This window comes from Penicillium odoratum (assembly GCF_028828045.1).
Source record: "Penicillium odoratum strain IBT 22623 chromosome Unknown utg000005l_segment0_segment0, whole genome shotgun sequence".
NCBI classification, from domain to species: Eukaryota; Fungi; Ascomycota; class Eurotiomycetes; order Eurotiales; family Aspergillaceae; genus Penicillium; species Penicillium odoratum.
This window is the reverse complement of record NW_026643147.1, coordinates 4,111,157-4,137,166: the sequence shown is the minus strand read 5'-3', so window position 1 is coordinate 4,137,166 and position 26,010 is coordinate 4,111,157. Positions and strand designations below refer to the sequence as shown.

Here is a 26,010-nt window from a genome sequence, read left to right as displayed (position 1 = left end):
AACTTGAACTGCAACTGCAGAAGAGTACCTGGTCTACATATAGTTCTTATCGTGGGTATTGAATGCTCACTGGAGCCTAGTACACAAAGGATCCCTTTCATAAATCTAAGATATAAAAGAATAGTATGCATGATCCCGAGGTCTTAGCATGAAAGGAGGACAGACATGGCTAAGATCGAGGAACAAAGATATTAGATTAGATCTTTTCCAACGACGCTGATTATTAATTGAAAGCCAACGAGTCAAGAAACAAATAACTTTAGTTTGCTTTGTATTCCACCCGGAAAGTTGTATAATTGAAGATTCAAGTAAATGTTCCATTGAAAAGGACTAGACTCGAGATTCGAAGGTCAGATGTTTCGACTTGAACGCCACTTGTATCACAACTAATCCAACGTTCAAAAAGATTACAATGTGATTGCGGTTTTTGGTCCCAAACAACTTCTTTGGCCCTAATTGTCATGATCCAAGATACGGCAATAGTCTCTACTGCCGTCCGTAGAGGGCGGGGAAGATTCCCCGCGTAGCAAGATTCCACCTCAGCGTTAGCATAATGTACACGAAAGAATGTCTTCCACTTGTCGACTTGACTGCAAAGCTAAGTCCGTCTATTGTGTCTACTTTGCAACTCAGTCTACAGCAATTTGGCGCTTTTCGACTCGTTGCTCCGCAACTCACTGGAAATCTCTCACAAAGAGTCATGCAAGATGTAAGGACAATTCCGTATCCACAGTCTATAGAGCACACATTCTAAATCTGAGTAGGCTCGTGGGTTCTTTCAACTGCCAATCGACGTAAAAAGTAGATCAAAAGGTTATTCGGCTCTTGGCACAGAACTTGTCCTTGGAAGAACCGCTATCCCCAAGGAGAGTATTTATTTCTTTCAAAATGGCGGAGATGATTGTACTCCTCCCCCTTCAGATCTCCAGAATTATATCAAAGAATTCCACAATGTAAGGTTTCCTTGGACTGTATTGCGATTCCAAGCTAATTTTGACACAAAGGAATGGACGAAATTTCGAAATGAGCTATTCAACACAGTGTCCACTATTCTAGGCTCGACAGTGCCTTTGACAGGCACACCCGCTCTTGATCACGAGACTGTCGCCGTTAACTTCTACGATTCTGATAATCTGAGCCTTGAGAAAGCCCAGTTCTGTCCACCCCATAAAGACGGTGGTACATTGACGATATTAGTCCGGAACAGCAATGCAGGCGATGGGTTGGAAATTGCTGATCTTCGATCAACTGAAAAGCTTGACAGCGAGGGTATAGGCCGGGAAGCTTCTTTTATCTCCATCCCTGCAGTTGAGAATGAGGTCATCGTGCTTGCAGGGACTGGTTCCCAGCGTCTTTTGGGTAAAGATAAGATTCGTGCATGTGTGCATCGAGTTTCTCGTCCTGTGCAGACAGGTGCTAAGCAAGAGAGACTAAGTCTTGCTATATTCTGTGGACCTCCTATAAAATCCATTAATAGTTAGAGCAAATTGGACTAGCTTAGGATTACTCTATAATCAGCGCTTGGTCTGATAACAGACAGGTTGTGCATGTCAGGTATTCTTAATACCCTTTGGATGCATGTCCCATGAAGCATAGTTCCTGGAGTAGTAGTGAGAGCAGAATTATCAATATATCCTCTATTTCCATACCTAATCGTTCTAATATCTAGGGCTGCTCCCGCTTACTTTGCCACTACTGTTTTGCCTAAAAAGGGGGTGTTATGTGAATTGATGTGCCATCTTCAATCTTAGATCCAACACTATAGATAGCAACTTTCGTCTCTGAGGACTTCCTTTCTTCATCAATCACAGCCACTAAAACAGATCACATTCTTCACATTCACACCACACTCACGGGTCAAATTTTCCAGAAATTTGTCAATGAACACCTGATTGGCCAGAGGAGGAAGGCTCGGCGTGGGAGAGTTTTTTGCTGCGATCCAACCAGTTGCTGGCAAACTCATGGAAAGAAAGGAGGAGGACTTACCTAAAAAATTGAGGGACATGGATATATCCACGCGGGGGAGAAGTATCGCCGACTGACGAAGAAATCCTTCACCTATGTCTATTCAGACTTGGTATCCGGAAACAGTTCAAGACTGTATTTACGACTGACGGGCCTTTAAGAAACCCATTGGAACACCTCGCGGACAGCAGGAACACAAAAGGACAACTTTGGTTTAAGACATCCAAAAAAAGTCAATTGTCAGGGAGTGGGCAGTCAGAAAGATTACCCAAGCACCAGGTATACCCATTGTGATAACTGCATCGGGCAATCCGAGACTCCGACAAATTCGGAAGACTGTGGATCAAAGGCAAGTGAATGGATCATTCCGACCGAGGACTGAACAAGAGGACATTATTCAATTTTCTACCGCAGCCTGGACTCCGTGGCTGGATCATGTCCTTACCTTTGGAGATGTCCCGATGCCTCATTCACCGTCAATCGTGGACACAGAAAACTACCGTCCCTTGAATCCTCCATCGAAGCTAGGCCAAAAAAAATGAAGTGCCTTCGCTCTATTAAAAGCCCAGATGCAGAGGGACCAGGTCTGCTTTTTACCATCCGTACCTATTATTCCTACATCTGTTGCTCCAGTCGTCACCCCGGCAGTGGCCTCGTCTTCAGATAATACCCCGGTGGACTCGTTTTCAGCTCACCAAGCTCCAACTCGGCAAGCATTTCCCCCGTATAAAACGCGGAAGACGTCCACAACCACGGCCACAGAGTCCGAAGTCAGCACTGATGAAGGAAAGATCACGGATACCGAGGTTTTTGCTTTTCTACAGAAAGCATCACTCAGTCCAATCATCTTGCTCGTTGGTAAAATAGTACTACAACTGGCGTCAGAGCAAGTCTTGCACTCGCAGTAGAAACCAAAAAGTCGTTGCTCTGCTCAAGGCAAAGAAGTCCGCCAACAATGATGATCTTGACCTGGTGCTACGATTTGGCTGTAAAATAGTTACCACGGGTCTGACGCTGATCCAGGAAATCAACAAGAGCATCAGCAATGTCAAACCTTCTCAAGGACCAGGCAGACTAGTCGTCCTGCCTTGAAGTAGTTCAACAGGAGCTGTATAAGACGCCCTTTGATGCGCTAGCTCCAGTGGCCGTTGGACAGCTACAGCGGCTCAGCCCTGAGCAGCTAGCTGCTGTCGAGGAGGATTTTAAGGATCAAGTGAATGTGGGCCATAAGGGCCGGGCTTGGTTAATTCCCACCCGACCACAGGGTTTTCAGGCCTATTGCTGGGACCTTAGTTAGCATGTTCCTAGTGACGGGACCGCCTTAGTCTACAAATCAACTCTATACCCTGCGAACTGGTTTCCTGCTCTGGGTAAACAGCTATGTAGAAGGAATGTAGGCATTCTTAACCAGATTCAAGAAGAGTACCAAAGCAGGTCCCTCAAATTATGGTGTACAATTGCCTTAAATCCACCAGCTTTGAATACACCCCTTTTGATCACCTCTTTTGATCAATAGAAATATTTGAATAGATATGTCCAACGCCACCCAGAAATAGCAACCAATATACACGCAAGCTGCCAACAATAAGTATTCCGGGAAGCAGTCATGTCCAAAGAGACTGAAATAAAAACTCCGCCAGATGCAATGTGCAATGAAACAACGAATTAGGAGAAAGATGACAGAAAGTAAAATCAGTCTTCCTGTTCGTAATCGGTATGACACTTCACTTGAACAAGTTTCTGCTTGCCACCATGCTCGATGACGAGTGCGGTCAGCTTGCCGCCCTTGACACAACCAGTATCAAGGCCCTTGGTATAAGTGCGGATGTTGAGAGACCTCTTAGCATCGTGACCGTATATCACGGTAGTAGTTTGGGAATAAGGATCCACCTTGGCATGCTTGAGACTCGTATGTAAAATGGACTGGTGCTTGTCAAACAGCTAACATAGGATTAGTATATGATTCAAAATGAATCATGGAGAAGTTCATACCTTAGCCCAATTCAAACCATCATGCGACGCACTCGGCACATGTGTATCCAAATCAATGGTGCGCATGGTCATCACACTGGATGGATCTTGTTTTTCCAAATCCACACCCGGAACAAGTCCGCCATGCACAACAACCACCTGGCCCATACCCTGAACCAAGCCCAAGTCCAGAATGATAGGGCATGATTCAAGCCATTGTGCTTGACCATCGGTGAATGAGCGAGCCAGCGCGCGCTCCTGCAGCTGCTTAGCTGAATAAATCTGGCTCGCCGCCTCCTCCTCCTGGGTCATGGCATTCGACGAAAAAATCTCATGGCGGAGAAGAAGGACCCGATCCTCATGGTTTCCACGCACACACGAAGCGCCGTATTGACGTGCCAAATCCACCACACCGGCGCTATCGGGGCCCTTATTGATCAGATCACCCGTGAAGATCAAGTGATCACCATTCACCTCGGAAAACGAAACTTTATCAAGCAGCGCAACCACTAAGATACCAAAACAGTCAGCGAAAGCGATTCTCTCAATGCATTTCCACGCAATACCGCTTAGGAGAACAGGGACCTACACTCCTCTTTACACCCATGCACATCACCCACAACAACCAACCGCTTCTTCTTCCACGAAGCAGGATCAACGCCTTCCAAAGGAGCAGTGGGAATAAAATCCGGGTTCAAGGTCTTAACCTGAATCAAGTCGTCGAACTGCGGCAACGAGTTCGATCCGAACCACCCTCCAGCCTCCACCTTGGAAGCAGGATCCAACGAATGAAGCAAGGCACTACGCTCCTCAAGTCTAGGGTAAAGAGCTAGGCTCCATCCGCACCAGCCCAGCACAAATAGTGTTACGTATACGACGACGTAGCGGCGGAATCTCGGGGCGGCGACGATGGACAGGGCCATCTGTACCCAGGGCGGGTTTTTGTCATTTTCGGGAGAGAGGGAATGGTAGTTGGTATGGGATTGCCAGCCATTCCGGACGGATTCGATTAGGGGTCGAGAGAATCGGGGGAAGCGGGTGGTCGTGGAAGAGGGGTTCGTGTAGTAAATGGTTTCGGAGTCGTCCAGCTCGTATTCTGGCTCGTGGGAATCGGATGCCATATTTTGGGGTATCGTGGCGGGTTTTAATTAGGAAGGATATTATTGTAGAGAGGAAGTATATTCATAAATGGAGTAGCCTAGAAAAGAGAGATTAGGCTACCTTCTGGAGAAGGGAGTGGGTTTAAGAAGCTGATCCTTGGCAAGCTGAATGTCTTAAGTAAATTGGATCCGATCCGCTTTTAGCTTTCCCCACTTGATCTACGTAGTATTCCGTACGGAGTACATTGATCTACTCTATGATGATCGAATATTTGAATGGAAAGTTTCTTGCTTTTATATCGGTTTTGTACATGTGTAGAGAGACCAGAGTTTATCCTCGGTACTTTTCATACTCGTCAGCGTCATTTCGGCGGAGGTTTACCCGTTGCAACACAGTATCGTCGTATGCTTCCTCGACCTTCTTGCCACCACGCAGAACCTCACGCTCATGGTAGGCTGCCTCTTCCTTGGTCATACACACCAAGTTTGTCAGTTCAATTGGCAGAAGTTTCTGTCCATCTTCCTTCCAGGTCGGATCAATTCCCCATCCACGGGCGGGCGTCTCCCAGGGGACGAATACAAGTCTGTTCTGGAGACCGGAGATACCACTCTTCCCACGCCAGACCTCCTCCATCAGGAATGCAATGTCGTCCTTGCTGACAGGAATGCGCAGACTGATGGGGTCTTCTCCAGCAATCTGCTTGTTCAGTTTCTCTGCACAGGCCTGGAGGTTTGACAATGCAGTATCGTACATCTTGTCGCGACCCTTGTTTGTCATACTATAATCCATGGGATAGTTTGACACACTGCAGATGACATGGTTGGCAACCGTGTATCCGAAAACAGCGGGCATCGTTCCCAAAACTGGCAGAATGCGCACTCGGAAGTCTGCAAGAACTCCCAGCTCGCCCACCTGGCCCTTGGCAAACTCCTCCTCGGGAAGCGGAAGTAGAGTCGCTTTACCGGGTCCAGGCTTCTCGGTCGAGAATACTGTGGCAATTCCCGTGCTCACACCCTTCGCCTTCAGCCGGCGTCGAGTACTGCGAGACAGTGGGTCATCCGTACTTTGCGAGATGTCGCCCACAACCACTCGAGTCGGATCAGACTTGCAGCCAGCACCCATGGACGAAATGACAGGCAGCGAGTTTGAGTGACAGTAGTGCAGCAGATCTACCTTGGAAGTGATGTTATCAATGCAGTCCAATACGTAGTCAGGTCGGCGACCCTCGCCCTCGTGCGTCAAAGTCCACGGTCCGAGAAGATCATCGGCGGCATCCTTGCCGAACAGCTCGTTACGGCAGTCGAACATCACCCAGGGAGCAATCTGCTCCAGTCGTCGCCGGATACAGTGCACCTTGGGTGTTCCGACATCAGCGAGTGTGGCGAGCGCGTGTCGGTTGAGAGAGGAGAGAGTGACTTGATCGAAATCGATGAGTCGGATCTTGGCTACGCCGGAACGAGCGAGCGCCGCGGCAGCGTGGGATCCGACACCACCGCAGCCGACGACGACAATGAAGGAGGATCGAAGTTTTGCCAGGCCATCGTCGGTCAGGAAGACGCGGTTTCGGGCAAGTTGTTCGAGGATCAGATCTAGTCGCAAACAGGGTTAGCTAGCTCACTCAGGGCCTATTTGAGAAATAGTCTTTCACACCATCATCGTAGTCTCCTTTCTGTGCTCTACGAGCCAAAGCAGCGCTTCGCTCGTCCTCCTTGCTCAGTGGGATACCATTTTCCGCCGCACCAAAGTCCGTGAGCTTTAACGCGATTAGCTATGAAACTCGAGCCTAAAGTGGCGCAAGCATTCCCAACCAGTCCTCACCTTCTCTGATGGATGCTGCTCATCAGCAATCGGGATCGAAGCCTTCAGATCATAAACAGCCTCTTTCCTCTTATATGCCTGGTATCCAAAAATAGCAGTCGCAACCGCTGCACCAGACAACACAGCAGTAGTCGTAAGCTGCGAATTGTGCGATCCAGCCTGACGCTGAAGCCAAGAAGACATATTTCCAAACACGCCCTTGTCCTGAACTTCTTCTTGTTCCGTTGTTTGTATGTCGGTTGCGCTTGTTGGTGGGCGAGGGCGGTGGAGATTCCGCTCAGATTCGAATCTAGCCAAGTCGTCAGAATCGAATCCGTAGTCTAGGTCGGCCTCATCGGGCGCTTGCCACCATTTGGATTTGCCGGGCGCCATGGATCTCGTCAAGGCTCAGTGAGGTAATCACTTACTTACCAGGTCAATCTGCTGGGCACCGGGCCTCTTATAATTCGAGAATGCAATGCTGCAAGCCCGATGCGCTCATCAGTGGAGGCCCGAGGCCGATTAGCTCAGCATATTTACAACTCAGACGTGTCGTGCCTGAGGCACCAACGGAGTTGATAACTCAGCCTAATGACAGAACAGGTTATATAGATATGGGCTCATACTGGACTGGTATTGTGTCAAAATTATTTTGTTTTCTCCTGGGACCTCCTCACAGCCCCTTTGGGTGGTCCGGGAGGGTGGGGGGGGGGATATACTTTACTGGACTGGGAAACTTCATAACAGCTCATGGATCAATAATCAATTTATAAAAGGCTACTAGAAGTCCACTGATAGCTCGTGGCCGATGGGATATCCCAATGGCAGACAAATTGTGTGCGTGTAATCATAGATCTAGATCGCCAGCTTTATCCGAACATCCAATGGACGCTTCTCTACAAGTAGAAAGGTTCGTAGATCCTCCCACCTTAAGCGCTTATGCTCTATAACCTCGAAATCAAAAGATACCAGCAGCTTCGCCAGAATGAGCTGCATCTCAGCCCACGCAAGATTCTGACCCAAACATGCGCGAGGGCCAACACTGAACGGGTGAACTGCGCGACGATCATCGTTGAAGAAGACAGACTTAGGGCTCGAGGCATCCGGCAGCCATCGCTCTGGATGAAACGATGTGGCTTCGTGAAATGTGTTAGGATCTCGGTTCAATGCATATGCTTGAAGTGAAACGGAGGTCTGTGAAAGGAGTCATTAGCGTGCGATTTGGAATAAACAGGTCGCTCTCAGAAGCTGTTGCATACCCCTCCTGGTATCCATTTCCCACAAATTACTTCTCCACTCTCAGGGACAATACGAGGTAGCATCCAAGGAACGGGCGGACAGAGTCGAAGGCCCTCATAGATCACGGCCTTGAGGTAGGGAAGGTCTTGGGCTGAGCTCAGAGTCACATCTGCGCTGCTGGAAAACGCCGCGCGTGCTTCTCTGGTAACGATTGTAAGTTTATCAGGTTCATTCACCAGATAGCATAGAATGCCTGTCAGAACAGTGGCCGTCGTTTCACTACCTGCCGTAGTGAGCATCGCAAAGGTAGCATCTAGCTCCCCTCGGCCCCATGCTACCTGACCATTGTCATCGATGAGATGCGACATGATATCCGGTCGCTGGAGTTCCCAACTCAGGCGACGATCAATTTTTTCAACAATCTGCTGCTGGTGCTGCACGGCTTTTTTGCTTAAAGATGCCGGGATGCATCTCTTCAATAGAAACTCGACCAGGGGGTAGTAGCGCGCTGCAGCGAGAAACGATGCACCCTTAACGCTATTGAAGAGCAGTTCTATCCATGAGTGGTATTGCGAGTTCTGCAGACAGTCAAAGGACTCCCCGAATCCCAAATCACCGAAGATGTCAAAGGTTGTATAGTTGAACCATGGGGCGATATCTATCTCCGTCTCGGTGCCATTGTTGTCTTCCGTGCTTCTTTCCACTTTCTCTCTTAGTCGTTCAATAAGAAGATTCGTGAATTTCTGAAGATAGGGCTCTTGAGCACGAAGCGCTCGAGGGGTGAAGCTTGGAGATAGTATCTTCCGCATGCGCGCATGTTTAGGGGGACTGATTGCGCTGAGTAACGAATCTGGTTTTCCAGGTGGTTTTTTCCACCAAAGAGGATCTTTGAGAAATTGCCTGTGTTCAGGGCGATTTATATTCGCATAGATGGTAGTCCAAGCATCACCGCTGGCGAAGCTGACTTCGTCGGGAGCAGTTCTTACGACTGACCCATATTGTCGATGTAGTTTTTCGAAATCGTGGACAATAGTTCCACGAAGAAGTGCCCTAATGAATGGTAGACGGGTTGCAGCCCAGGTGCGAGGACCTGGTAGATGGGCTAGTGGGTGGAAGTAAACATTGTAAATTATCCTGCCAAGGGGGTACTAATAAAATCAGTGTTGCCTTTCGAGGGGTTTGTTGAATACCCACCGCTAGTAGCACCAGGAGCGCAACTTCCATTGGAGTCAACATCATCTTGCTATGCTATTCTTATATAAAATATTAATTATCGTGCTCTTGAATTGTAAAATCAATGAGTAAAGCGGAAATGAGACTCACGAGCGAGACGCAGAGTACTAATTAATGAGTTAATTTTGGCCCCCACAGAGGGGGACGTCATCACAGTAGAAGGGATATCGCAGCTATGCTTTCTAATAAAAGAAACTTGTAGAGCAGTGGGAACCAGAAGATATATTCCTGCGACTGCGACTGCGACTATCCTATATTGCCCGCAAACGCTTTTTTCCGAATTCTACTATGTAGGATGAGCCTACGCAGAATTTACTCACGTCCTGTACCTACCGGCTCTCTATGCACAGTCCAAGGGGGAATACTATACAGCGATAGTGCTCATTACAACCTTGCTTAAGGATCCCAAGTTGAGCCGACAGTGTAGTATAAATGTACTCGCCCATATCAACTTCGGATGACGTCATGATGCACGTAGTCATTGGTCTGTATTTGAAGAAAAAGATAGGCAACGAACATTAGGACTTTGAATATGCCATACCTAGGTAGATCTATTATCTTATTGCTACCACATGGTATACAATCAGATGATCTTAACCTGTATATTATCATTAAGCCGCGGCGTAGCATAGGAATGTCACAACCCCGCAAGTAGCCGTAAGTGGTGCGGGGAAGCTTAGGCTTGTTTCTGCTACATAACCGACGTATCACGACTGCACCTCATTTTAGACTTGATATTTGTGTATTAGTGAGGGGGAAGGTCATTGGGGGAATCTTGACTATCTATGCTACTTCACCGCAGAGCTGAAGATTTATTCAACACCCTCTTTTCGCCTGAAAGCTACCAATATGCATATTCGTGTACAATCTTTTAAAAATATCCGCCTCGGTCACAGGTTCGGAGGTACTCCATTCTTCAGACGAGGCCTACTAACGCAAAGCTATGCTCATGGTCCATCTCAAGTGCGTCCAATCGTCTAAATAAACCTGTTTATCTTATCAACCACTAATATTGCAGCCACCTTTGATCGAGTCGACCATCGGAGATCACTTTGCAAAAATCGTGGCGGAAAATGGAGATCGAAAAGCGTAAGCATTTGTGAGCTCAATGAGAGCTTGTATGGATACTAAGGCCGTGCAGTGTTATCTCGAAACACCAGAATGACTGTGTCACATATGCCTCGCTCGATATGCGAAGCAATGCCCTTGCCCGGGGACTCGAGTCGGTGGGAATCAACAAGGGAGATCGAGTTGGTGTCATGCTTGGTAATTCTATGGAATATGCAGTGGTATGTTGGATTGTATTGCACGTTGAAAGTGATGCTCATAAACATCATTGCAGATAACGTATGCTTTGTTCAAACTTGGAGCCATACTGGTAAGCTTCATGTCTCTCAAATCCACTTTCCAATGACCGTCTAACATCTGCAAAAAGGTCCCACTAAATCCCTCGTTCAATTCCGCGCAAATCGCATCAGCATTGGGGCATCTGGAATCCAGCCACCTTATCATCAGCGCAGAATCCAACCTTCCCCGCAAAGATCCCCGCAGCAACATTCCCCTACTACAACATCTCGTCGAGGATCTCCGCAGTTCAAAGCTAGGCTCGAGTCTAGTTCCCACTTTAAAGCAGGTCATTATTGTCGATAACTCAGCCGGTCGTGCTGATTTATCATCCTACAAGAGCCTGGTCCCATTCTCATCCATCATGTCCGACCTCTCAGCGGACGCACAAGCCTTACCTGAACGGCAACTCTTCCCAGACGAGATTGTCAATATCCAATTTACATCCGGAACGACAGCTATGCCCAAAGCAGCATGTCTGACCCACCGTTCCATTCTCAACAATGGTTCCCAAGTCGGTGACCGTATGCTTCTTACCCCCGAAGACATTGTCTGCTGTCCACCGCCCCTGTTTCACTGTTTTGGATGCACACTAGGCTACATGGCAACAGCAACCCACGGCTCAACCATAGTATTCCCGACGGAATCTTTCAATGCCCGAGCAGTCCTCAATGCAGTCCAAGAAGAGAAATGCACAGCGCTCTACGGTGTGCCAACAATGTTCATGGAGGAGCTCGGTCTCATTGAATCGGGAGAGATCTCGCATGAAGGCTTCCAGTACTTACGAACGGGTATTGCAGCTGGGAGTAGTATTCCCGCGGAATTGATGAAGAAGTTACACCGGGTGCTCAATCTGACGGAATTGACCATTTGCTACGGGATGACGGAGACTAGTCCTGTGTCTGCGATGACGACTACGGATGATCCTATCGATAAACGCGTGAATACAGTTGGTAAACTTATGCCGCACGTTGAGGCTAAGATTGTGAATCCAGTGAATAGGAAGGAAATTCTTCCTATCGAAGCACGCGGTGAATTGGCCGTAAGTGGGTATCTTTTGATGAAGGGTTATTGGGGAGATCCCGAGAGAACAGAAAAGGAGATGTTTGCAGATGAATCTGGGAAGCTTTGGATGCATGTGAGTTATGGTTGAGCAATTCATAATTGGGGTTGATTCTGATGTTCTTATAGACTGGCGATGAAGCTTCGATGTCACCGGATGGATATATTACCATCACTGGCCGCATCAAGGACCTGATTATTCGTGGTGGTGAGAACATTCACCCATTAGAAATCGAAAATTGTCTGTTAGCACACTCCGGTATCGCCGACGTCTCTGTCGTCGGTGTACCAGATGAACGGTATGGTGAAGTGGTTGCCGCCTTCGTGGTTGCTCGAGAGCGAGTATCTCTTACCACGGAGGAGATACAGCAATGGGTTAGGGAGAAGCTGAGCAGTCATCTTGGTCAGTCCTACAAACCCCTCTTCGAACGAATTTTGTCAACTGTGAATCGTTTGTATTAACATAATGCATTGCAGTTCCCAAATATGTGTTCTTTCCTGGGCCAGGAGACCCTTCTCCGAAGACGGCGAGTGGGAAGATCCAGAAGTTTAAGCTAAGAGAACAAGCTATAAAACTCCTGGCCGAGAAGGCTGATGACCCAACGAACAAGTGACGAATATCAGGTTATATATATGCTGGAAGGTTAACTCTTACTGCGTAAAGAGGGCGAATATTTCAAGGTTAGTTGATATCGATGTTGAAATGCAACGACTCAAAGTTCATATTCATCTATACCAGAGTATATCTGCTTGGACAAACCATCTTTAACGAGTGGATTTTGCAGAGCATCAAACGCAAGAGTCAAGACGTCCAGCATCCAACACTGTAATGCGACCCAAGCCATTCATTGATTAGCTCACTTCTTAGCGTAGTAGATATATCTCATGATCATAAATTAGGCTACGGAGCTCCAAACATACTCTTATGCACAATACTGAAAACAGTGCAGCCATGAAAAGCGTCCCTCGTGACTCTCTGCACTTGCTGGTCTGTTTGGACATCAGGACTGCCCGCAGCCTCGCCCAGAATAAGCACCTGGCATTCACCATTACTGGTTTCCTTAAGAATTGCCCGTGCGAGACACTACGACGGACGTATCAATTTGACAAATCGGGTATCCAATCAGACATCGGTTCCACACACTTCCCTTTTGCCTCTCCTGCTTGACCAGGATTGATGGAAAGCGCAGAACTTGGACTCAGGCGGACGATGACAGCCCCAACCCATTAGAAGCGTCACGATAGACCCCGATCCCCCATTTTGAATTTGAAAGATCGAGGGTTCTATACTCACGCTCCAATCAGAAATCCTGAATGCCAGTCTCACCCTGAAGCTGTGTCTGTGGATTTTCGCCTTGATGGTCATCAACTACCCACTCTGGTTCCTCATCCTCGAAGTATTCATCCTGCAGCTCAGACAAATCATCAAACTCATCATTATAATCGACAGTAGTGTAGTCGAAATCCTCATCGTCGCCTCGTAAAAAGCGTAACCCCATCTCCCACTGCCACTGTTTCTCGCCCTCTTCCTTACTAGCAGGAATATCATCACGGTCCTCGGCTAGGATCTCGCCATGAGGACCCCGAGTATAACTCAGCATCGCATTGGGATGTGGATGGGCCAGTGCATCCATCTTTGCCTCGGAGCGCAGCAGGTCCGCTTGTAGAACACCCGAGAACCCCTTCTCTCGTCCCTGCGCTTCCCGTTCTTGGGGTGTCTGGAATCGGCGAATAAGACGATCGTACAGTAACGGGTCTAGAAGAGCAGATTCATGTCGGTTAGCTTGTTAGATGATCAGATCGCTGCTGTGGTTCTCGAAGCCACTAGGACTTGTGTTGGCAGCTAGGAAAGAGCAGGCGGACCGGCTAGCTCGAGCTCCGCCGAGTAGTATTCTGGATGTAGGTCCAGGTACCGCTTTCGACGGTTCTTGGTTTGAATTGAGGGGTGATGCACATCCACAGGTGCATCCTCATTTGACTTGAGTCCGGAATCCATGGGGAACTGGGGCATCTTGACTTAGCCGTTGTTTGGAATCGGAGAGGGGTCGCGGTAGTGGGCGTAAGTTGACGGTTTTAGCGGTCCTATTTAGGCTTAGTGTCCGAATCCACCGAACTACTAATACTTATTATAGATGTTTCTGCCTGGGGCATGACTTTTCACTGTTATAAGGATTTTAACCTATACCTTTTGATTCTACTATGTAACATTTAGATTAGATAAATATAATTATTGGATTCAAGGTAAGTTTCTGATCATATCTACAAAAGAGTTGCCGGAAACTTGGCGCCCTTGTCGGATCCCAGCACTAATACGGGCGGTGCACTATACACGCAGGGACTTGCAGCAAGGACAAACGACGACGGCCACCATCATCAAAACCTCTCTTCTTTCTCAAGTCCACACTATGACAGAATAAATAATGTATCCATCATGTCTATTTTCGGGAATTACTATACACTGAAATTCTTTTAGTTCCCATAGAGGAAGTGAATCGCGTGGTGTCCGATGTCCTCGAAACCTGCCTCCCGAAAGCTCGATTCATCACGAGGACTATTTAACCCCAACCGTTAAATCAGCAAAATTTTTGTCCATTTTTGGAATTAGAAGGCGCAGTCACGACTACTCGCTATTGAGGTCTAGCCACGGCACACCTTGCTCGCGCTCGACTGCAACGATAAGAAATATGACTAGAACCACGCTCACACCCAGGTGATTGTCATACCTGTCTACTTGCATCCTTTATCCAACAAAAGTCAGGCATAGAAGGTTTTCGGCATAATCCGGGAAATATATCAATCACCGGCGAAACGAATCGCAGACCTTCATGAAGGCAGTGAACAGAAACGTAACCCTTTCCTTGAAGACCATATCGAATGAGTTGAACCACTATACCCCTCGGAATTTGAAAAGCCCTCCCCCTGATGCTCTTGAGTAAACCAAGTGGAATCCAGATGATCAGGTCAGCATTACTCTGTTCATCGAATACGAATATGGATGACAATATGAGAGGAGGGGAATCACCAAAGGCTTAGAATCTTGAGGGGCTTCTGAGGTCTCGACTTAGGTCCTTATATAAATACACCACATCCTCTTGATGTGGCTACAGATATGCCTAGCTTGAAGTAATTTGTATGCTCCTGGTCGAATTGAAGAATATATGAGCAACTTGATTACAAATTGCAATTCTCTTTAAAATTCATGTTGGGAAACCTGCGGATCCACAATCCTGAAGGGCCAAGAGATCATTAACATTACCCGCGACCTAACGCAAGTCAGGGGTCCTGAACCCATATGCAAAGTTCATGTCCCTACTACTCTTCCTGGTGATATTTTCACATTATCTCGTTTGAATTATTGAATTGTCGTGAATGAATGGAAACTCTGCAGCGTAGACCCAGTAAATTCAACAAAATAGGTGTGCGGTGTGGGTGGGCAGAATGGGCGAAGTCAATATTTCTCTTAGGCAGTTTCAAGTCTGTGTTTGTCTTGCATCTCGGGTTTCATGGGAATGGACTGTTGATTGATTATTCCCGAGTATACCTGGACCAATTTCCGCGTGTTAGCTACATCAGCCAACCATAATGTCAGTTGGGCAATTCATTCGGCAGATCGATGCCTACCGGCTTGGGACCGGAGTGGCACTGCTGTTCCTCGCTGCCTTTTACTCCCCTGTGATGAGCATGGTATTGTCCCCTGTATTTGGCTCCCACCCTGTGCATATCTTCCACGCCTATGCTGTAGCCATTTTCGGCGTAGCCGGATGGTTCTTGAAGGACCAGATACAAAGGCGCCTTGGCCGCCTCGCTGCGTATCTGCTTCCTGTCCTGGCATTCTGGACCCCCACGCTGCAGTATTTTGTCATGCAGCAGAGCTCAAAGCTGGGTAACCCGCTTGGTCCGATCATCACTGAGCTCTTCGGTTATCTTCCCTTGGTGTCGTTGACTGTCGCCATCGCCGGCAAGCAGGTCCAGGCCGCTTTGAACCTCGAGTCGCATGGAGAGGTCGCAGCAGAGCATGTCCCTCTCTTGGGATCGTATCTCATCTACTCTGTTGGTGAGCACATTGCTCGGGCAATCTTGTCCCGTGCCATTGGCGCTACCGTACTTTTCTCCCGCGCTGGTATGCAATTTGTCATTGCTATCCTGTATGCAGTGATTGTTCCGAAATCCAAGCTCCTTCTGCTGGCCATTCCATCCGTGCTGTTTAGCCTCGTTGCTGATGTCCACCTGGGTGGTATTGGTGCTGCAAACTCGGCTCTCCAGAAGGAAGGCTACTCTCTCTTAGCGCGACAGGAATCCTACACGGGATATCTCTCCGTTCTGGAGAACGATCAGGATGGTTTCCGTGTGTTGCGTTGTGATCACAGTCTTCTCGGCGGACAGTGGACGAAATCCATCCCTGGGTACCACCCCCAAGTGGAGGATCCGATCTATGCAGTCTTCGCTATGCTTGAGGCCGTTCGGCTCGTTGAGCCTGATAGCGGTGTTCAACGCGTGGACGCAGAGAGCAAGGCATTGGTGATGTAAGTTATGCAAACCAGCCCCATCAATGATTTGTGCTAACCAAACAGTGGCCTTGGAATTGGTACTACCCCGTCAGCTTTGATGAAGCACGGAATTGATACCACCATTGTTGAAATCGACCCCGTTGTGTACAAGTTCGCAACTGAATACTTCAATTTGCCCTCCAACCACGTGGCCGCCATTGAGGATGCGACCACCTTCGTCAAGAAGGCGCAGAACTCTGCCGGTCAATATGATTACATTGTCCACGACGTCTTCACCGGCGGTGCCGAGCCTTCCGAACTTTTCACCATCGAGTTCTTGAGAGACCTCCACGCCCTGCTCAAGGAAGATGGTGTCATTGCTATTGTATGTTCTTCAATCACTTCCAACTTGACCAGATTCTCTTTTCTAACTCGGCCACTTTCTAGAACTACGCTAGCGACATCACTCTCTACCCCACCGGCCTGATCGTCCGCACCATCAAAGCCGTCTTCCCATCCTGCCGTATCTTCCGTGAAGCGGAAGCCAACCAAGACGACGCGACCTCTGACTTCACTAACATGGTCCTTTTCTGCAAGAAGAGCAAGAACTCACAGGTGGAGTTCCGTAAGCCCACCAAGGCTGATTACCTGGACAGCAAGTCGCGTGAAAGCTACCTGCTGCCAAGACACGAGATCGATTTCTCATTGTTTGACACTGTGCCCAAGAACGGAAGACGTTTCCTTGTCGCGAAGGAGGTTAATCGGTTATACAAGTACCAAGACCGGGCTGCCCTGGAGCACTGGGAGATTATGAGAACGGTTCTTCCTGCTGCTGTGTGGGAGAACTGGTGAACCAAGTTGCTTAAGTGCTATGAACAAAACTTTTGGTTTTGTGTTTGGATGTACTTGTACTCTTCTTTCCTGGTATATCCTGTGTTTTTAGAAGATTATTTTAACAAGATTTAAAAACATGTATCTGTATCCCTATTCCACCGATTCCGAGATCTATCTCCTTTGCGTAAAAGTGCATACGGATGAAGTGCTAACGTCGAGATCGTTTACATCTACCTAGATTGGACAGAAAATAAACGTATTTCATATTGGTATCATTATCTAACCCCGCAGAAAGCCATTGGAATCTCCTAGGAAAAGAAAACTATGCACAAGCCTTTCCCACATCCGAATCCTCTGCCTATATCGAAATTTATGCCGTCAAGGCCGACACGCCTAACCCACTCCAACCGCATAAACAAACACAATATGTACGCTCGGAGAACTAGAATACAATCCAGGGGAGATTCGAGACAAAGAAAAGAAATTACGAGGATGGGCTTCCACGAGGACTGGAGCCAGGCCTCTTGACAAGACCGGCGAAGAAATTTGCCAAAGCTTGGTTGTGGGCTTTCTCGTCTCCTGGGTTTGGAGGGCCCTCCTTCCGCTGAGCACGACTGGCTTCGCGGTCCTGCATTGAAATTAGTAAGGATTTGAGAGAAAGAGATGGTACATGAGAACTTACCCGTAGCTTCTTCAGCATGTCATCTGCGTCCACTTGGATACCACCCATGTTAAACTGGACGGGACCAATGTGCTCGTTGACTCGGCCCTGGTCATCCATCGGCGACATTTCTAGTGTTGGTACCGGTTCATTCGCACGGTCTTTCTCATCCTTGGCCTTAAGCTGTTCGAGCATTTCAAGCTGTTGTGTAAGGAACCCTTGCAAATCAGAAGTCTCGACTTCGATTTTAGTTCCATTGTTGGTGGTGCTTGGATGGGCGATGGTTGTGTCACGTTTGGGATCTTTGATAGTCTGCTCGAACACAGTAACAGCACTTGTGCCATCCTCCTCTGGCTCGTTTTCCTGAGCATCTGTAGGCTGGCCAAGAGGCTCAGGGGGGTCTTGGATCTCAATTGACCAGGCAGTTGAGGCTCCTTCCATATCGAATCCTTCGCGAATAATCCGGATCTTGCCCCATGAGTCCCAGTTGGCAGGTACGAGGATCTTGTCTCGGTCGATCACATTATGTTTTAATGACTGTCGTTTCAAGAGAGAGTGTATACCCAGGGATGAATGGATTAGGCTCTGCAAAGAGTTGGCATGGAAAGGTGTGGTATAAATGAGCGAAGCGCCGTCTGCCTAGAGTTAGATCAATCGGGAAATAAATGGAGTCCTGAAGGTCCTCACGCTTCAACAGAATTGTCCTCAGGAACTGAAGGATAAAATCGAATTGTTCCTCGTGCCAGCCATGTTCTTTCTCCAGTTTTTCGATATTATCCGCCTGTAAAAATAGGGTTTTATTAGCGAATGGAATGCCAGGAACGCAATCTTTGATCCACATACTCCTTGACAAACCACACACATTGGGATTCCCAGCCCTTCGTCCCATTCGCCAGGCCCCAAGGGTATTGTGACGGGTCCCCCAGAATTTGGCAAGTTCCCCGCAGCTCCCGCGCTGGAATCCATTCCTCTTTTACGATCGCGCCATTCCGTCATGGTCTCCTCCATCACGATCTTTGTATCATCGTCGAGAGAGACCAGGACAGAGCGGAGAAGGCGAACCCATTCTCTTAGTCGCCGAATCCATGTCCATGGATCCGACCAGTCCATAAGAATGACGACCAAGGTTTCCGGTACAGATTGAGGGGTCAGGAGTGGCTTGAGAAGAGGTGCAAATGACGGAGAGGGTTCAGACAGGAGGTAGGCAGATACACGCGCCAGAGTATCTTAATGCATTTGTTAGTATTTAAAGCCGGAGAAAGCAACGGAGCTCCATCGTCGGCGCACATACCTTCTTGGTCGGCATCGAGAACATCTCGATATGTATATCCAAGTGCAAATTGATTGGCAATTGGCGGCGTCTTCCCCTTCCGTTTCCCATTCACCAAGTTCGGGTCGGCTGATGTATCTGCTGAGAAGGTCTCCAGAAATTCAATCTGGCTTTCAGGTGTACCTCCTATACCGCCCATAGTCAGCTTCCATATCTGATGCAAGAGCTTGGAACAACAGTCCTCTTAAAGCCGTATGCCGTTGGATGACGTACCCAGGATCAGAAGGTTCTTTTCAGGTAGGCGCTTTCCATTGGCGACGCCATCGAGTAGCGAGGACCAAATATTCTTCTTTGAACCATCCTTGCTTGTTGGCCGACTGCCGGGTACTTTCGACCCGCGATTGGGACTGGAGGACATCCTCTGGTCTAATCCCACCATGCGTCACAGATCCTGTACCATTCCAACCGGAGGAATACAGCGTTCGAGTGTCTAGCGGAGCGCGTTCAAAAAGAGTCGGAGACGGAGAGAAGTTGAAGCAGAACGCGGTCAGGGGAATATGGAAGTGGGGATGGGAACCGATATCGACTCTAGACCGCAGTAGACGAGATCCGCGCGTTATACGTAAAATATTTCAAGAGAGAAAATTCAAAGTTCAACACTGCATATGCCACGACCAAAGACGTCACAGTTGATTGGGGAAGGGGAGTGCGTGAGTAAACATTGACGATTTTACGGTTCCGCAGATGCTCCGGGTGGGACCCTTTTCCTCACAAAGCTTAAGGATCCTCCTCTCTATAACCTCAACCACCCAAAATGAATTCGATCCGCCAAGTACAGGCGCTCAATAAGCGCGAGCTGGAACACGCTATGTAAATTATCATTCCATTTCAGAGTCTTGTCATTTCTTCGTTCTACAAGCTAACCAGGTTCTCGTCTAGACCGCCGGAGGCGTCATGGCATGCGGACTACCGTGACACCGCGTATATCTACATTGGAGGACTTCCATTCGATTTGACAGAGGGCGATGTCGTTACAATCTGCTCTCAGTACGGGGAACCGGTCTATGTCAACCTCATCCGGGACAAGGAAACGGGCAAAAGCAAAGGCTTCGCGTTTCTCAAATACGAAGACCAGCGCAGCACAGACCTTGCGGTGGATAACCTGGGCGGTGCAACAGTTCTAGGCCGTATGTTGCGAGTGGACCATACACGGTATAAGCGACGCGACGACGAGGAGGAGGGGGACAATGTCGCAAAGCTGATGGGTGATGCGGTGGCCACCGAGAACACCGGAGACAAGCCTGGCGGCCGACGCGAAGGGTCTGCCAATCGCGAAGAGAAGCGGCCATTGTTGAAGGAGGAGAAAGAATTACAGGAACTGATTCAAAACCATGATGACGAAGATCCGATGAAAGAATATCTCATCGAGGCAAAGAAGGAAGAGGTTGCGCGTGCAGTCGAGAAGTACAGGGGGAGCGACAAGAAGTCATCCCGGCGACGAGATGACAGCAGGGAGCGTTCGAGCCGACACAGTCGTCGACATCGGTCTCGCGAGCGCGAGCACAGACACCGAGATGACCGTTCGAGAGAGAGGACGACTCGACGTCGGTCGACGGATCGTGAGAGGAGATCCCACAGAGATCGAACACCGGTGATGTCTCGCTCGGAACGTGATCGCGAAGATCGCTCCCCGGCCCGTGAGAAAGGGCTGCAGCGTCGATCAGAGGAAAGGTCTAGAAGAGATCGGACATCCAGATCACGCTCGCCTCAGTCACGGAGACACCGGAGTGACCGAGGCCGAGATGATCGCCGTTGAATTTCTCAAATCGATTGCTATCAATCTGTGGGATCTCGAGAAAGGCTCGCACGGCATTATTTCACGGTTCGAATACAACCCCAACATCTAGTTGGGCCCCTTCAAGCTTGGAGCTGGTGGATTAATGCAGTTCCCCGGGAATCAATTATTTACAGTTCACAAAATGCGCAAGAGATCTGAAATCACCATACCCATATTTATTCTCAACCACCAAGATATCGTTTCCACCCATCTCTCATACAATGTCGCCTTCCATCGTCACCATCTCGAAGAATGAATTTCTCCCAGCGACCTTCCCTACCTGAGCCAATCACCAAAATTGTCTGATCATCCTGCCAGCCTATAACACCTTTAGGTGGTCGGCCCAAGGATGAAACTAGTCCTGGTACCGGTGATCCCGGAACGACTTCGTCGCCCATCTCAAAATGCGCACTGGAAAACGAGTACACATCCGAGAACACCCGTGGCATGAGAGGCAACTTGCTCAATATTCCCCACTTCTGGTTTAAGCCCTCCTCTTTTGCAGATGCTGGAGACTGGCCGGGACCCGCAACGGTTGGGTGGGGTACATCGAAGATGTGCAGGGTAGATTTGTCAGATGTTACGGCAAGGAGAATGTTGGATGGTGAAAACGATAGGGAGAATATCACTGCATGGTCTACGCCCCGGCGAAGCTCGGCCAATTTCGTACAGTTAGCGGCCGAAAACACTCGAATTAAAGTACCCTATTAGAACGTCAGCGACAATAATAGCTGAAGTAATGCGAAAGACCTTACAGCTTCACTAGCCGTAGCCAGCACCTCTCCATCGGGGCTTAAAGCCATAGCCCGCAATGAAGAACTGTGCGCTGGTATGATACTGATATTCCCTGTTTCCAGCTCTATTAGTTGCACTTGTCCGGGGGACCGGCCGGGGAAAGCCAGCACCTTTTGACCCAGACAAGCCAGACCCAGGGGGTTGTCAGATGTCTCAAACACAGAGAGCTTCTGTGGGGGTGTCGAAAAGGCAAACACATGGATACTGTTTAACAGTGCGACGACGATTCGGGACTTTGATAGGCGAACGCCAAGGACGGAGGTGCGAAACTCAAGGGTGATAGCAGCTTTTTGTTTCGCATCATCCCAGATTATCAGCTGTAACAGTCGAGATAGTCAGTATGGAGAATAAGCGCCGGGGTAATGTCATTGGGCTTACCTTGTTTTGGGGGAATTTGGGATTTCTTCCACCACCGACGATGGCAAGGTAGTTTGACTGGCCTAGCATCTCTACTACACCAATGCCAGCATTGAAGTCTAAGAGAAACGATTCCTGGTTAGTGGCAACAGCTTCAAATCCGGACACGGCTAGCTCACCTCTAGAGACCTTAAGCTCGCACGGATTGGCATTGAACACTACGGGATGAATGTTAGCCTCAAGGGTTTGCTCGAAAGCTTTAAATAGCTCAAAGCATTCCAGGAAAGCTCTTGCAACCTTCCTCTAACTATCTTACCGCAGAAACCAGTGTCCAAGCCCACCGAGAAGCAACTGCTGTCATGGTTGAATGTGGCTGATAGTGAGTAGGGTCCGACGGACTCATCGATGACTTGGCGGGTATTCATCGTAGCATGACGTGGATTAATGAAAAATAGCTTCAAGCCATGTGTGTGGGTGATATGTCGGAGAAGCTGGGGTTGACGGGGGAAGCTCAAAAGTGCGGATCAGCGATAAGAACCAAGATGCGGGCGGCTCCATACTTATCGTATCGATTAGTTCAACTTGATCCACGGTTGCCTCAGGCATTAGATTATGTAAGGCTCCGGCGGACAGGAGCGATCCACCATGACCTAGCAACCCCTGAGTGTTGATATTCGTTAATAACAAATACAATTTTAAAATAATAAGAGTATGACAAAATCAAGAATAGTTAAGTTGAGCTAGAGCTACTTATAATAAAGAAAAATCTCAAAATTGTACGGTTCAATGTAGTATATAAGAGTATTTGGAAGTACAAGCTGGAGAAAGAAGGCGTCCCGTGATTGGCCCGTAGCCTAAAGGGAAAGGGGGAAACATGAACTGTCTTTCCTTCCCCCCTACGACTTAAACTACCCAGAACTTCAGGAGAGTTTCACCCTTTCCCTTTCTCTTTCTTCCTTGCTTTGGATACCCCCTCACCCTATCTATTTCTCTTGTTTTTCCTGTTCCTCTTTAGCCCACAATGTCTTCGGCTCTCAACGCGGTATGTGTTTCCCCTTTTATTTCTCATAGGAGACCCCGAGTTCGATGGTCCCCATACCTCTCCACCCTTAAAGGGAAAAAATAAATACATGGCCTCCAAAGCTAACTCGAGTCCCCACCGTGGGCAGATGAAGATCCGTCGCAAGAAGAATGTCAAGAAGGGAATTCAGTTCTGTTTGATGGTGTGTGGTGCTAGTGGAACCGGTATGCTCGCAACTCTTCCTCCGAACACAATCGCCAATTGTCCACTCATCATTACTCATTTTAGGTCGCACAACCTTTGTCAACACTCTCTGTGGCAAGCAAGTTCTAGAGGGCAAGGATGCCGACGATGCGGAAAACGCCCACTTGGAGGAGGGCGTCCGCATCAAGCCCGTCACCGTCGGTAAGTATTCCGACTTTTTTGCTCAGAGATTGGCTTTGGGATAGGCTGATCTGACATTGGTTATAACGCAGAGCTTGAGTTGGATGAGGAGGGTACTCGCATTTCTCTGACCATTGTTGATACCCCCGGTTTCGGTGACCAGATTGACAACGAAGCCAGGCATGTCTCCTAACACTTATCCGGGCCCCGGATCCCGCTAACTCGTTCCTCTAGCTTCGGCGAGATTGTTGGCTACCTCGAGCGCCAATATGATGACATTCTTGCGGAAGAGTCCCGAATTAAGCGTAACCCCCGCTTCAGAGACAACCGAGTGCACGTCCTACTGTACTTCATTACCCCCACTGGACATGGTCTCCGCGAGCTCGACATCGAATTGATGAAGCGCTTGTCTCCCCGTGTTAACGTCATTCCCGTCATTGGAAAGGCCGACTCCCTCACCCCCGCAGAATTGGCCGAGTCGAAGAAGTTGATTATGGAGGATATCGAACACTACCGCATTCCCGTCTACAACTTCCCTTATGATATTGAGGAGGATGATGAGGATACCGTTGAGGAGAACGCTGAGCTCCGAGGCATGATGCCTTTCGCCATCGTCGGCTCGGAGGATTTCGTTGAGATTGAGAACCGCAAGGTTCGCGCCCGTCAGTACCCATGGGGTGTGGTCGAGGTTGAGAACCCCCGGCACTCGGACTTCCTGGCTATCCGCAGTGCTCTCCTTCACAGCCATTTGGCCGATCTGAAGGAGATCACCCATGACTTCCTTTACGAAAACTACCGTACTGAGAAGCTCAGTAAGAGTGTGGACGGTTCTTCTGGGTACGTTTGCTATTATTCCCGTTTACTGAATTAAAATGCTAACCTCTCCACAGCATGGGAGACTCCTCCATGAACCCCGAAGACCTCGCTTCTCAATCTGTCCGTCTTAAGGAGGAGCAGCTGCGCCGCGAGGAGGAGAAGCTGCGCGAAATCGAAATCAAGGTGCAGCGCGAGATTGCCGAGAAGCGGCAGGAATTGCTGGCTCGCGAGAGCCAGCTACGGGAGATCGAAGCTCGCATGGCGCGCGAGGCAAGCCAGAACAATGTCACCGAAGCCAATGGAGAGGCCTAGATATACCCTGTCGACGATGCGGCTTTTTTCAGCGGGGCGCCGGTTCGCTAAGTGATACCGTTTGTGCCAAAATCATGGACTTGATTTTTCTTTATGGGGATAATATTGACTGTTTATTCACGTTAATAGCTTTTTTTTTCTGGCTTCCTTCTACTTCTTCCCTCTCTTCCCGATGGTCTCTGCGGAGATTGGCAAAATCACAACATAGTGTGCAACTTTCCAGCTTTTGACGATGGGTACTGTATTTCAGTTTCTGGGAATTGACTCATCAACGACTCAATTCTTGATTATACCCAGCTACGAGTTTCTATCACTATTGGATGCATGCATTCGCATACAAAATCTTGAGAAAAGAAAAACAAGCATCCTTTCCTTTGCTGTTCCTTGTTATCTCCGCCTCGCTACCCCGGAGTTCGAATTTCTCTCATCTTCCCTTCCCTTTTTCTCTTTTGCCCCAGATCTTCTATTTCCCCTGGGGGGTCTCATCTCTTCCTGTTTCAATTTACCATCGCCCCTAGCAACTTGTCTAAAGTCAGCAGCGCAGATTCCCTCTCCCTTTTGTCTTTCGCGTTTTTGGAGCCCTTGTTTCTATCCTCACTTTTAATCCTCCCTAGCTTTGTAGTCAATGAGAAAAGTATCCTGGTCTTACTCAATTCTTATTAAGCATCTTGGGATTTGTGTGTAGCTTTGAAAAACGATCACTATATCCGTTGGTAAGGTACGGAGTTTGCGTATTGTATGCAGTCCATACCCTATCTTTTCAAATTGAACCCTGCAAACATGGAATATTGAATTTATGGCCGCGCTTTTCAGTTTCCATGGTTTGAACTTGGCAATAATCCGAAACTGGCTATTGGAAGAGTCAATATACTACATACCAGATTAGTTAGGCTTTCACCCATGGGCGGACCACATGTGGGAACCAATATCTACACTACGGTGCCTATGAGGACTTATTTTGTCCACTTTCCACAGTTCCAGGGTGTATGTGTATGAGATTAATGCTGGGTATGAATTTACGTAACTGCCCAGTAGGAACCTATGTAGATACTAGTATAATGGATGTGCTGTGTGCATGTACTTTGAATCTTCCAAGAAACATACGCAGAAATTGGAGGGTTCTAAATCTACTTTTGCGATACATGTTACCCGCTAGACACTCTCGCTTGCATTGGAACCAACCTTGCAAACATCCATGGATTCCAAGGTTCTTGGAAGTGCTCGATTGAGGCCTTCAGTGGCACTTGGGCCTTCAAATGTTTAATTTAGGATAATGTGTCCCAAATAAATCAGACCAGGAAGGTTGACACTGTCCTTCGGCTCGGGGTAACCACTCCTCGCTGCAACGCTACCATGAACATTACAGAAGAGGAATTGGAAAGAAAAAGCTAGTTGGGAAATTTGAATGAGAATTTAACCTGGTCATCACGCAGGCCATGCGGAATACAAAAAACGAGAACACTAAGATAATGGGTGGTGAAAGAAATGAATAAAATTTTAAGAAAGGACGGGGAAGAAGAAAAT

General features: G+C 48.3%; 11 protein-coding genes across 11 annotated transcripts; 6 read left to right on the top strand and 5 right to left on the bottom strand.

The window, feature by feature from the left end:
- Positions 1 to 553: 553 nt before the first annotated feature.
- Positions 554 to 1,481, top strand: N7520_007093 (uncharacterized protein; the record flags this gene model as incomplete). Its single annotated transcript, XM_057141027.1, has 3 exons — positions 554 to 709; positions 765 to 953; positions 1,005 to 1,481. 3 exons carry the CDS (start codon positions 554 to 556, stop codon positions 1,479 to 1,481), a joined length of 822 nt encoding a protein of 273 aa, XP_056995033.1.
- A 1,053-nt stretch (positions 1,482 to 2,534) lies between these two features.
- On the top strand, positions 2,535 to 3,057 carry N7520_007092 (uncharacterized protein; the record flags this gene model as incomplete). The annotated part of the gene is made up of 2 exons (XM_057141026.1): positions 2,535 to 2,771; positions 2,833 to 3,057. The coding sequence occupies 2 exons, from the start codon at positions 2,535 to 2,537 to the stop codon at positions 3,055 to 3,057; spliced, it is 462 nt and encodes a 153-aa protein (XP_056995032.1).
- Positions 3,058 to 3,657: 600 nt separating this feature from the next.
- N7520_007091 (Molybdenum cofactor biosynthesis MoeB) lies at positions 3,658 to 7,231 on the bottom strand (the record flags this gene model as incomplete). Its single annotated transcript, XM_057141025.1, has 6 exons — positions 6,856 to 7,231; positions 6,688 to 6,790; positions 5,419 to 6,626; positions 4,526 to 5,036; positions 3,958 to 4,445; positions 3,658 to 3,906 (listed from the first exon to the last, which is right to left on the bottom strand). The coding sequence occupies exons 1-6, from the start codon at positions 7,225 to 7,227 to the stop codon at positions 3,658 to 3,660; spliced, it is 2,931 nt and encodes a 976-aa protein (XP_056995031.1). The 5' UTR covers positions 7,228 to 7,231.
- Positions 7,232 to 7,689: 458 nt separating this feature from the next.
- On the bottom strand, positions 7,690 to 9,312 carry N7520_007090 (cytochrome P450; the record flags this gene model as incomplete). The annotated part of the gene is made up of 3 exons (XM_057141024.1): positions 7,690 to 8,028; positions 8,094 to 9,221; positions 9,268 to 9,312. The coding sequence occupies 3 exons, from the start codon at positions 9,310 to 9,312 to the stop codon at positions 7,690 to 7,692; spliced, it is 1,512 nt and encodes a 503-aa protein (XP_056995030.1).
- Positions 9,313 to 10,155: 843 nt separating this feature from the next.
- Positions 10,156 to 12,326, top strand: N7520_007089 (uncharacterized protein; the record flags this gene model as incomplete). The annotated part of the gene is made up of 7 exons (XM_057141023.1): positions 10,156 to 10,269; positions 10,325 to 10,395; positions 10,448 to 10,595; positions 10,649 to 10,684; positions 10,742 to 11,788; positions 11,842 to 12,115; positions 12,190 to 12,326. The coding sequence occupies 7 exons, from the start codon at positions 10,156 to 10,158 to the stop codon at positions 12,324 to 12,326; spliced, it is 1,827 nt and encodes a 608-aa protein (XP_056995029.1).
- A 687-nt stretch (positions 12,327 to 13,013) lies between these two features.
- On the bottom strand, positions 13,014 to 13,723 carry N7520_007088 (uncharacterized protein; the record flags this gene model as incomplete). The annotated part of the gene is made up of 2 exons (XM_057141022.1): positions 13,014 to 13,468; positions 13,576 to 13,723. The coding sequence occupies 2 exons, from the start codon at positions 13,721 to 13,723 to the stop codon at positions 13,014 to 13,016; spliced, it is 603 nt and encodes a 200-aa protein (XP_056995028.1).
- A 1,571-nt stretch (positions 13,724 to 15,294) lies between these two features.
- On the top strand, positions 15,295 to 17,051 carry N7520_007087 (spermidine synthase; the record flags this gene model as incomplete). Its single annotated transcript, XM_057141021.1, has 3 exons — positions 15,295 to 16,235; positions 16,284 to 16,584; positions 16,647 to 17,051. The coding sequence occupies 3 exons, from the start codon at positions 15,295 to 15,297 to the stop codon at positions 17,049 to 17,051; spliced, it is 1,647 nt and encodes a 548-aa protein (XP_056995027.1).
- A 466-nt stretch (positions 17,052 to 17,517) lies between these two features.
- Positions 17,518 to 19,403, bottom strand: N7520_007086 (dynein family protein; the record flags this gene model as incomplete). Its single annotated transcript, XM_057141020.1, has 6 exons — positions 17,518 to 17,661; positions 17,716 to 18,329; positions 18,382 to 18,475; positions 18,538 to 18,920; positions 18,986 to 19,150; positions 19,238 to 19,403. 6 exons carry the CDS (start codon positions 19,401 to 19,403, stop codon positions 17,518 to 17,520), a joined length of 1,566 nt encoding a protein of 521 aa, XP_056995026.1.
- Positions 19,404 to 19,778: 375 nt separating this feature from the next.
- Positions 19,779 to 20,780, top strand: N7520_007085 (IST3 family RNA-binding protein; the record flags this gene model as incomplete). Its single annotated transcript, XM_057141019.1, has 2 exons — positions 19,779 to 19,834; positions 19,904 to 20,780. The coding sequence occupies 2 exons, from the start codon at positions 19,779 to 19,781 to the stop codon at positions 20,778 to 20,780; spliced, it is 933 nt and encodes a 310-aa protein (XP_056995025.1).
- Positions 20,781 to 20,983: 203 nt separating this feature from the next.
- Positions 20,984 to 22,378, bottom strand: N7520_007084 (phosphatidylinositol-3,5-bisphosphate binding protein HSV2; the record flags this gene model as incomplete). The annotated part of the gene is made up of 4 exons (XM_057141018.1): positions 20,984 to 21,505; positions 21,557 to 21,913; positions 21,975 to 22,171; positions 22,270 to 22,378. 4 exons carry the CDS (start codon positions 22,376 to 22,378, stop codon positions 20,984 to 20,986), a joined length of 1,185 nt encoding a protein of 394 aa, XP_056995024.1.
- Positions 22,379 to 23,083: 705 nt separating this feature from the next.
- Positions 23,084 to 24,486, top strand: aspA (uncharacterized protein; the record flags this gene model as incomplete). Its single annotated transcript, XM_057141017.1, has 5 exons — positions 23,084 to 23,198; positions 23,263 to 23,379; positions 23,451 to 23,542; positions 23,603 to 24,195; positions 24,249 to 24,486. The coding sequence occupies 5 exons, from the start codon at positions 23,084 to 23,086 to the stop codon at positions 24,484 to 24,486; spliced, it is 1,155 nt and encodes a 384-aa protein (XP_056995023.1).
- Positions 24,487 to 26,010: the final 1,524 nt, after the last annotated feature.